At 31.7% G+C, this 10,623-nt stretch overlaps 3 protein-coding genes across 3 annotated transcripts; 2 read left to right on the top strand and 1 right to left on the bottom strand.

The window, feature by feature from the left end:
* The first annotated feature begins 191 nt into the window (after positions 1–191).
* On the top strand, positions 192–3,495 carry LOC108762925 (uncharacterized). The gene is made up of 6 exons (XM_018510188.1): positions 192–460; positions 603–724; positions 790–911; positions 982–1,064; positions 1,201–1,345; positions 3,425–3,495. The coding sequence occupies exons 1-6, from the start codon at positions 328–330 to the stop codon at positions 3,456–3,458; spliced, it is 639 nt and encodes a 212-aa protein (XP_018365690.1). The 5' UTR covers positions 192–327; the 3' UTR covers positions 3,459–3,495.
* On the bottom strand, positions 3,137–5,782 carry LOC108762926 (uncharacterized). The gene is made up of 5 exons (XM_018510190.1): positions 5,371–5,782; positions 3,789–3,828; positions 3,478–3,690; positions 3,233–3,399; positions 3,137–3,152 (listed from the first exon to the last, which is right to left on the bottom strand). Exons 1-4 carry the CDS (start codon positions 5,383–5,385, stop codon positions 3,248–3,250), a joined length of 420 nt encoding a protein of 139 aa, XP_018365692.1. The 5' UTR covers positions 5,386–5,782; the 3' UTR covers positions 3,137–3,152; positions 3,233–3,247.
* A 127-nt stretch (positions 5,783–5,909) lies between these two features.
* On the top strand, positions 5,910–9,389 carry MFS18 (major facilitator superfamily transporter 18). Its single transcript, XM_018510187.1, has 8 exons — positions 5,910–6,383; positions 6,922–7,268; positions 7,338–7,511; positions 7,693–7,825; positions 8,291–8,387; positions 8,607–8,772; positions 9,034–9,192; positions 9,250–9,389. Exons 1-8 carry the CDS (start codon positions 6,322–6,324, stop codon positions 9,387–9,389), a joined length of 1,278 nt encoding a protein of 425 aa, XP_018365689.1. The 5' UTR covers positions 5,910–6,321.
* Positions 9,390–10,623: the final 1,234 nt, after the last annotated feature.

Below are 10,623 nucleotides of genomic sequence, written 5' to 3'. Positions count from 1 at the left end.
TCTACAATACACGGAGTAAGAAGTAAGAGTAAGAAATTGACCAATCACAGTCGAATGTGAGAAGAATAATCGACTGTGATTGGTCAATTTCTTACTCTTACTTCTTACTCCGTGTATTGTAGACGGGCCTTAAGCGTCGATCTCGCGTAAGCATGAAAAGGCGTCTTTAGGAACAGACCTATCATCTGAGAAGTTTGTCAATCCTGTTACAGATGATTCAAAATTTGTAACGTGTAAAGTTTAACAAACGTACAAAACATTTTGTGTTTTGACAGGATAGTTGTGAGATTAATTAACTTTAGTATAGTTTTAATATTAAATCAAATTATGGAGGATCATTGGATAGAATCGTTGAAAACGAAATTCGTAAACACGGATATGTCGACGCTCAAAGAATTGTTACTGTCCAAAGTAGAAAAACTAGATGAAATTAAAAAAGATCAAAATCAACGATTCAATGGTAAATTTTATTATTGAGTATATGGAATTTAATTTGCTAGGAAATAAGCCAATAAGTTATTGTATTGCTTGAAGTTCTGAAATTGTAGAATACATTGTGTTTATTATATTTCCTTTTGTATATAATTGCTATATATTTTTAGAGGATGAAACTAAGATTAAGGAATTAACATCAAACTTGGCTGCTATGAAAGAGACATTGCATACAGAAAGTCAAACTTTAGAGAGCAAGAATAATAAGTTATCAGAAGAGAAGAATTATTTAGTGAGTGTAATATACTTTTATTTTTTCCAGAAAGTGGATGTTTATTATTGCAGAATATTTTTTAGGAAGAGCTGGAAGCAGAGAACAAGAAACTCTTACAAGAAATCAAACAGTTAGAAGGAAAACGTACTAATTTAAAGACTATTAAACCAAATTTGCAAGATCAACAATTGCTGGAGCAAGGAAGGCATGTATCATCATTATATATTAATGCAATCTTTTTTATTGATATTGTCATAATTTTGTTTGTTTTATAGGAAAAAGTTGAACTTGTATAAGGACTTAACAAGGATACAGTGGGATTTTGAAGCTATATATTTAAAGCACAGAATTCAAGGCTGTATCCTTTTTCTAAATATTTATATACATGAAATTAGCCAGTATATAAAATATATCAAGTACGATTTTGTATTTCACACTAGCTACTTTTTTTGCCAACAAGTAGCAGATATGCATATCCTTAATCCTTGACACAGATGTTTCAAACAGACGCGACTACATTCACCACTTCTGTTATGATACTCAAGAGATTGATAAAAAGTTGACCGACTCACTGTGGCATGAAATCTATTTGTCTACGAGCGAAACTGAAGTCAGAAATGAGAATCTTCCACTAAACTAGTATAAATATACCTAAATAAGATGATATAATTTTGATACTTGATTACTTTTAGAAATAGATAATATATGAAGATATATTATTTATTTTATTTATTTTTTAATCCTTACCTTGCGGCTTTGGATGGCTTCCAGTCTACATTTTTCCACATTGTTTTTAACTTAATAAACATATACATATGAATATTTACAAGGTCTCTAAATACATATACATATAAAATATAATACAAAACATAAGATATTCATTCTAAAAAAACAAAATATATATCGCATATATCTAACTTTTCCTATCTGTAGCATCTTACATATCACTGTTTGTAGCTTTTGTTATTTTCTGATTGTATATAAACATCGCTTGGAATTGCCTTTAAAATTATACTTAAACATACTTTGCTTTCTACTCTACTTGGTGTAACTATGTAGGATAAGTTCTCATGCTTGTTTGCTTTTTCCCTCTTCTCCGCTTCCATTCTTGCCTTATCTATCCTCTTCATTATCTCTATCCCTTTACTTTCTGTTCCTATGAATTCTTCCATCTGCATCTCACTCTTTGTCTCCTTGCACTCCTTGAGTATATGGCTCATATTTTCTTCTGCAGCCTAGCAAATTCTACATCTTTTTTCTTCATCCTTTCTCCAGTACTGGCCTCCTTTTGTCTCATTCCCACATCTGAATCTAGCTATTAAACTTCTATCTTTCATCCTCTTTTTGTCTTCCAAGTATTTTGGTAGCCTTTCCGACCTTATGTTCTTATAGTTGCTATTATACCTTGACTCATTTATCTTTACTTGTCTTTCTTCTTTTCCTCTTCTTTCTATTCTTTTCATGAAATCTCCTGCTATTCCTTGATCTCCTGCCCCTCTTATCCTTCTTATTCCTTACTCATTCCTGCTCTTTTCAACGCTTCTCTTCTTTTCTTTTCCCATTTACCTTGTTCTTTTCCTCTACTACTTTTCCAATTCCTTTACACATTCTTGTATCAACTTTTTCTTTGACTTCCTTATTTTTTCTTTATACTTTACTGCTCTTCTGATTGCTTTAATTTTGATTTCATTTATCTTCGTTTCTTCTGTCAATATATAATTCGGTGTTCTCCAGTCCAGTTTTAGAATCCATTTTACATACTTTCTTTTTACCGTCTAGTCTATTCTCTTCCTGCCATCCCCACACAAATGCTCTACGTTCTCTTGATTGCCAATGTCGCCTTCTTTATCATTTCTTTTATATGTTTCTCTATCCCTGCATTTTTCTGTAGTGTGTATCCCAGATACTTGATTCCTTTAACTTCTTTTATTTCCTCTTTTTCCACTCTCTCTTTTTGTCCTATCTCTTCCTTTCTCGAATACCATTATTTTTTATTTTTCCGGGCTCAGTTTCAGTCCTTTTCTTTGTATAAACCTTTCAAATCTCTTCAATATCTCTTTCATATCAGCTTCTCTATTTGCCAGTAGAATCACATCATCCGCATACATTATTGACCAGCATTTCTCTTTTTCTATTACTACTCCTTCTGTACTCCTCCAAGTCGGACACATGTATGAAGATATATATTGATCAAGGGTAAGGTGGTACAATTTCTTACATGATATAATTCTGAACAAAATAAAATTTGAATCGAATTTTTGAGCTACAGGTTTAATAATCCTCTCATTGTGTGGAGAATTCTGAAGAGTAGAACAAAGAAAAAAATTAAACTTGAATTTTAAAAATTGAATTAAACTTTTATTTTGTTCAGAATTGTATCGTGTTCAAAATTATATTACCTTATCCTATATGTATTTAGATATGGTTTTGCATATTTGTATCAAACCTGTAATAATAAACACTTCAATTTTCATCTTTTTATTTTTTTTTAAATTCTTTTATTAAAAATTTTTATTATACAATCACCTTTATGTACAGTTATTAGGTTTTAGAGACCAAAAGATTAAACACACGGTTTGTATAATACAATGTGTAATGAACACAAAGGATAAATAATCCTACCATTATAATAGTACTTATGATGCAGAAAAGTACACAGCTTAAAATACTCGCGCCAATAGCCAATACTGTCCCTAAAAACAATATGTACTTGTTTAGTGTCCAGCAACAGCAGTTCTGTGATCAAGAATAAGAAATGTAGCATTGCTTACCTTGAACCATCATAAAACCAATAAATACGAATACAGCACTGACGATACCAAATATAATAAACAAGAAGATAGGTGCAAGAAGCGACGCTAATGCAATGAAGGTAGCCACCTGCAGAAATGGATTGTGGGCTAACTGCTCCTTAAATCTGAGGATAAATTTACGAACGTTGGGATGTTGTAAAAACGCCTGGCATTTTTTAGCCCGTTCTTCGTCTGGAATTAAACATTAATCCTTTATTCCTCTTTCAAAATGATAGACTATGTAATGTGACAAACTAGTGAAGTGTGTTGCATGATGCAGGTATACTTACAATACATGATTATTGAATCGTATATACTGTCGTTTTGTGTCTGAAATAAAACAGTCTATGTTTACTCATCTCAAATTAGCAGAAATATAAGGTAGTAAAGAAAGGTAACACTGAGCAGCATTAACACTACAGAACAACATGACTGTATAGAGAATGGACAAAATAATGTAAACACCTGAAAAATATACTATCTACTTGTCGGGATTATGAAAGTTATTTTGTAAAAATAAGTAAACTAGTTAGTTTTTTTCTCGAAAAGTAATTTGTTATTATTACAAGTTAATTCTGAAAAGTATTTTTGTACTTTTTAATTATTTTTTGTAATTTTTTTGCACTTTTTTATTTTAAATACAAGAATTTTACATTTCTGATAATACTAAAATATTTTGTTAAACATTCAATCATTTGCTATTTTATTTATAACAAATTAATATATACATATATTTATGTTGGAATCAGAATTATGGGATTAATATTAAAATGCATTCATACTAAAAGACTTTTAGTTTAATTTTAAATTTTTACAGACATTTAGGGAGAATAATTATTAGGAATAAAGGTGTATTCCAATCCTAAGAAATAATCATAGATTATTTACTGAGTACTTCATTTTGATCAGTCAATATGTTGAATAAATTTATAAAAAGTAACTATTAAATTACAGTTACAAAAAGTGTAACTAAGTTACAGTTATGGATGAAAAAGAAAGGAACACAGTTATAGTTATTAAAAAAAGAAACTTTGACTATAACTTTGTTAAAGTAACGAGTTACTTCTCAATCCTACTATTTGTTTCATTAATAACAAGGTTTCCTATTATTTGTCTTTAATATAGATTCTATCCTCATTGAAATAAAGTCATGTATGCTCGAATAGTGTAACAATTGCTGCAGTGCAATATTATATCATTTTTCTAACAAAACATCTTTTAATTGTTTTAAAAATATATTGAAGGAAATAATATTTTTCATTCATCTTCAAAATTACAAATAATATTTAAATCAGGCGACTGTATTGGCTAGAAAAGTGTTGAAATTTTGAAGAATAGACAGCAATTTTGGAAAATAGAATGAAAAAAGTTATATAAAATTCTATTGATAAGTATCTAAGCATTGATCTGCAAAACACAAATTAATAATAACATTACATTAATGTTATAATTTTTTATTCAACAATGTAACTGTTATCTGTTACATTATGTATTATATTTCTATTGTTGAGTGAAAAAAGTATAGTTAGAGAGATAAGGTTTAAGGCTAGACCTAATTAATTATAACGATGAAGTACAGTCAAGGGATGGATGGATAAATTTATTTGTAACTAACCCAAATCTCTTTCTTGACTTTAAGTGGCTGAAGTAAATAGATATATGTATTAATTTATATTATTGAGTGCAAAATTATTATTTAGTTTTTTTACTATTAATTTATGTTCTGCAGAGAGTAACTATTTCAAGAGTAAAATGTATATTAAGAGTGGATAAATGACGGACTAACCTTTTATTAAAACAAATAGTAAAGAAATAATATATTTCCCAAGTGCTTACATTACTTTGTCTATATCCCCTGTATATTTAATTTACCTCTGTCATTTCCATCAAAGTTCTTCAAAGCAGTTCTTAGGTGCAGTTAAACACTTCATGCGTATCATGACTTGCACAATCCAATTCGAAATAAATAAATAAATATATCTAGCTTTTGCATATAGCAATTTTCGAAAGGATAGATAGATGTTTATTCAAATTCAGAACCGATGTCATTATTAAATCACATCTTATTGTATTGTATACATGTGCGCCAGTGTTTCTGTATCTATTTTCTCTCCTCTCTTATCCTCCTCTCTTATCAAAATAAAATGTCAAAGTCCAGACAGATTTGCGCAAAAGCGATACGCACAAAATCAATACGTCCTTTAATTATCAACCTCTATATAATTATGCGTAGTTCTCATCGCATTTCTTATGCGATCTCTCGATCTCTCGAGATGTACGCATTTATTTACTTATATGTTATATTTTTTTCTTTATACTTAATATTTTCCCATCGCAATTCTTATGCGATCTCTCGAGATGTACGCATTTATTTACTTACATTTTATATTTTTTTCTTTATATTTTATATTTTAATGTGTATTTTATGTGGCTGAAATAAATGAGTGTTTATAACATCCTTCGTTAGGATTGAATTTCGAACCGCAGTTCGTTCGTTTAAGATGTTTGTATATGGTACATGTTGTATATGCCGAACTCTGCAGCGCTCCCGTAGTCCGTAGGTCTTCGTTGAAAGCTTCTGAGAGACCCGAGAGTCCGAGAGTTCCGATCCAAATCAAAACGAAGACATGAAGACGCGCGGAGGACACGGAGGCGAAGGTTAGCGTGACGTGCACTGATATGCACGGTGGAACTTGACAGATCAACTGCGTATTAACAACACTAAATATGGGCGTGAAAATTACGTGCTCTGACGGGATATTAACTAGAGCCGAGATTCTAACACGGAAATTGACGTCTACAAGCTAAACGAATTCGTAAACAATGCAGTTACAGATATCGCTGGATACTCCGTTTGATGACAGGACCACTTCATCCTGGTCGAGGTATAATCGGCGGGACACGTCGATTCATAGGCGATCACCGATTTTCTAAACAAAGGAGTTGCTGATCCATTAATTATTTACGACTTTAACTAAACTCCGATTTTACTTAATCAGTGATTAACATATTATTAAACAGCTGGCCTGTACTTATTTTGTCAATGAGTACATAATTATTAAGTTTTTGTAATTTAATTCATAAAAGAACAGATTAGAGATAATAAATTGTAATAAACAAATTTCCTTTAAGCAATTCTATCAATTGCATTAATCAAAGTTCGATCAAAGCTCTTATTAAATTAACTTTAACTTAATTAATAATTAACTTATCAAGCAACTTGTATTTATTTTATATACACGTAAAGTTATTAAATTTTGAAAGTTTAATTTTTAGATGAGCAGATTAGATTAGACATAACAAATTGTAATTAAAATATGGTTTAAATTTTGTCAATTAAAATAATCAAAATTTGATCAGAATTATCTTTACAAATGCTATTACAAGCATTGACAAGATTGGATTATAAAAAGTCTCTTTTAGGAGGGAGAGGCAGAAATGGTTCCTGTCGTTGCTATGTGGTACATGTCTGATATATGCTACACGTACATCTGTCCCTCTGTTGATACCTGTTGTCAGTCAGGAGAAGAATTGGTCCAAGTCGGACTCAGGCATAATACTGTCGAGCTTCTTCTGGGGATATACATTGACGCAAGTAGCCAGTGGCTATATTAGCGACAAAATCGGTGGTCAGAGAGTATTATGGATATCTGCTCTTGGTTGGTCGGCAACAACCTTCTTCATGCCGGAAATTATAGAATTCTTTTCCGGAGATGGGACATCCGTTTTGCTTGTTGCAGCAGTGAGAATGATAAACGGAGCATTCCAAGGTAATTTTCAAGTGTGTACACAGCTGTACTGCTGCCGATGGAGGATAATACGACACTTGTCACTTACAGGAATGCATTTTCCTAGCATGATTAGCTTGATCAGTCAACGCTTGCACGAGGCAGAAAGGGCCTCCTTTTTTAGCTTATTAACATCAGGATCTGCTCTGGGCACTCTACTCACTGGGTCTTTAGGCTCGTATCTTCTGGAAAATTATAACTGGATGACTGTCTTTCGAGCGTTAGGTACAATGTAGCTTATGTAAATCGATGTCAAATTAATTGAAGAATCCACAGATAAATGATGATAGTTTTTGAGACACGTCATGTAAGAATAATTTAATAGTTGAATACATCTCTTTGTTAATTTTATTTTCAAGCAGAAATGAGAAATGTTTGTGGTGTGCTTACTAATTTACTTATGTAGGGGGCATGAGTTTGGCATGGACAGCTTTATTAAGCTACCACACTCTGCCTTTTAAGGAAAAAACAGCTTCTATCAAGTCTACCACTGACTACACTTTGCCTTGGTCCAAACTTCTGTCACAACCTCCTTTCTGGTAATTATAATGCATGGGCTTCAATATTTTCTAAACCTGTTTTATATTTGTATAGGCTAGAGGTACAAAGAGAGATTTTATAATCAGTTAACCATTGCAATTAGATTGTACTTTTCTAAAACTCTATTGATTTAACGTTTTTGATTTTCGCATTTTAAATCACAAATTCTCGGAATCGCAGTTCTTGGAAATGTGGAAAATTTTTAGAATTTTAGATAGCGCAATCTCTTTGCCGATTATATTTTTTTAACTTTGTTGATTTCGAAGACTTATGATTTTACCCAAAATAATGAAAGCTTGAATTACGCATATATACTTTAATTTATACAAATGCTCTGAATCATTCAATTGTGAAAATTATACAAGATTATCATCATAAGATTTATAAGATAAATATAATATGTTTTATAGACTAACTTTCTCATTTATGTTTGTGATTGTTAATTGATTTTTATGATTTTTTAGGTCCTGTGTTATTGGACATGCTTGCCAAAATAACTGTTTCTTTGTGCTACTTTCATGGATGCCCACATATTTCCATGACACATTTCCTGAAATCAGGGTAATATTATTATCTAATTTTTATTCAGTATTGTTGCTTAGAAAGTCTACAAAAAGTATAATATATGAAAAGAAAAGATATAAGAAGTGTTCTATAACAAAGGTAGTAAATAATATTTCATATTCATAGCTAAGAAAAAGCTAAATAATAAGTAATTTGTAATAACAACATAGTAATTTTTTTCTTGTTATATCATGTTGAATAAACTTTAATTAACAGGGCTGGATTGTAAATATGGTGCCATGGCTATCGATGTTACCTTGTACATTCTTGGGGAAAGCTCTGTCAGAAGAGATAATTAAAGCTGGTTATTCTGTTACCGTGACACGCAAAACAATCCAAACGATTTGTTTTGTTATCGAAATTGGAAGTCTGTTATTTTTGGGTAAGCTTGACCCTTGGTAATCAAGGCTTATACAACAAAAGTCTGGAAAAACTTGTTAAAAATTGATAGTTTTGGGATTACTTATTTGAATATCTATAATAAAATCCTTTTTAAATCAAGTAATTATTTGCTTAGCCTTTGTCAGCTCCAATATTAAATTCGACGCGTTTTTGTGCGAAACAAAAGAATCTGATAAAAAAAGCATTTAATAATAATTCTTAGTAATTCTTTAAATAACATTCATGTACATATTCCCCATAGCGAAAGTGGAAAGTTTTGAAAATGCTATACTTTGTCTCGCGTTAATTATTGGTGGCTCAGGCTTCCACAATAACGCTATCGCTGTTAATCCCTCGGATCTTGCACCAAAGCACTCCGGCAGCGTATTTGGTCTAATGAATACTGTTGGCGCAATACCTGGTAAGTAATTAATATAAACAATCGCATGAACAGCTAATATATTTTCTTTTCTTTCAGGTTTTCTAGGTGTATATTTTTCCGGACACATTCTACATGTGACACACAGTTGGCCTGCTGTCTTTTTATTTATAGCTGTTATTAATGTATTAGGATGTATAATGTATTTATTGTTTGGCTCGGGCCAAGCAATCATATAAATTGTAAAATAAAAATAAATTTTAATTAATAAAGTTTAAAAATCAATTGTTATTAAACAAATTTTTAAAATAAATTCTCGTTAGATAAATTTTCATTAAATTATCGTTCTAAAAATCATTCATAAGACCCACATGTTAGTCTCTCATTGGCGAAGCAGTAAAAAATTACTAGAAACAGGTCGATGTGAGGTGTGCAATTGAACTGTGCAAGTGCGCCACTCCCACTACTGTTTGCACTCAGCATCTTCGCTTTCTCTCTTTTTAATACTAAAAATATATATCTATCTCATTTTAAAGTGCAAACATTTTTGAGAATTTTAAGCAATGCGAAGAGATTTAGGTCTGTTTTTCATTCCTGCACTAGATTGTATTAGAACTCTCTCACTTTCGCCAATTATAAACGTATACCTATCTCATTTTAAGTTTCAAAAGTATATACACTAGTTCAACAAAAAACAGACCCTTTATATGTAATTTGTGGTTATTTGCGACGTTAATGCGCACGTGTCAGTAATTAGCGATGAAAAAGTAAATAATGGCTGCTTTCAACAGAGAAAATTAATTCGATTAGCCGCAATTAGCCGTTAGCGTTTAGTTTTTTTTTTTTTAATATGATTGGTTCTTACACATAGGCCGATATTCATAATCAAGTCTTATTTCAAGACCGTCTTAGTCCGGATCTACAATAGGTGTTTTAAGCCTTAAGCCATAAGAAATTGACCAATTACAGTCGAATCCGAGAAGAATAAGCGATTGTGATTCGCCCATTTCTTATGGCTTAAGGCTTAAAACGCTATTAGTAGATCCGGACTTAAGTAATGTCTTAAGGCCCGTCTACATCAATGCAGCCTTCTGATTGGTGCGTGACTTCTTAAAACCGTACTTAAGACGGTCTTGAATATAAGATCTGACTATGAATACCGGCCTTAGATCACAAGGTTTGTTCGCGTCGCATGCTCCAACGCACTCGTTAGAGTGAGTAGGAGCTACGATTGGACGAAGTAGGCGCATGTTGGAGCATGCGACGCGAACAAACCTCCAGTAAAGAACTAAAGACAAAAACCAATCATATTAAATAATCACTAAAGTCTGCGGCACACGATGCTTGTTTTCCTGCTGGATTGCTAGCTGGATTAGAATCTTACCATCGTATTGGCTGTGATACTGGGCACTGACAGCATCGCAGCCAATACGGTTAAGTCCGGATCTACAATAGAGTTTTAAGCCTTAAGCC

The sequence above is a fragment of the Trachymyrmex cornetzi genome, unplaced genomic scaffold (genome assembly GCF_001594075.2).
Source record: "Trachymyrmex cornetzi isolate Tcor2-1 unplaced genomic scaffold, Tcor1.1 scaffold325, whole genome shotgun sequence".
Lineage (NCBI taxonomy): Eukaryota > Metazoa > Arthropoda > Insecta > Hymenoptera > Formicidae > Trachymyrmex > Trachymyrmex cornetzi.
This window is presented reverse-complemented; position numbering and strand designations above follow the sequence as displayed.

Coding starts and splice junctions, on each gene's coding strand:
- MFS18 (XM_018510187.1), top strand. CDS start 6,322: ATGCAGTTACAGATATCGCTGGATACTCCGTTTGATGACAGGACCACT. Junction 7,269..7,337: donor GATAAACGGAGCATTCCAAG/GTAATTTTCAAG, acceptor TGTCACTTACAG/GAATGCATTTTCCTAGCATG. Junction 9,193..9,249: donor TACTGTTGGCGCAATACCTG/GTAAGTAATTAA, acceptor CTTTTCTTTCAG/GTTTTCTAGGTGTATATTTT.
- LOC108762925 (XM_018510188.1), top strand. CDS start 328: ATGGAGGATCATTGGATAGAATCGTTGAAAACGAAATTCGTAAACACG. Junction 461..602: donor TCAAAATCAACGATTCAATG/GTAAATTTTATT, acceptor ATATATTTTTAG/AGGATGAAACTAAGATTAAG. Junction 912..981: donor CAATTGCTGGAGCAAGGAAG/GCATGTATCATC, acceptor TTTGTTTTATAG/GAAAAAGTTGAACTTGTATA.
- LOC108762926 (XM_018510190.1), bottom strand. Junction 3,691..3,788: donor CGATTCAATAATCATGTATT/GTAAGTATACCT, acceptor GTTTAATTCCAG/ACGAAGAACGGGCTAAAAAA. Junction 3,400..3,477: donor TGGTTTTATGATGGTTCAAG/GTAAGCAATGCT, acceptor TATTGTTTTTAG/GGACAGTATTGGCTATTGGC.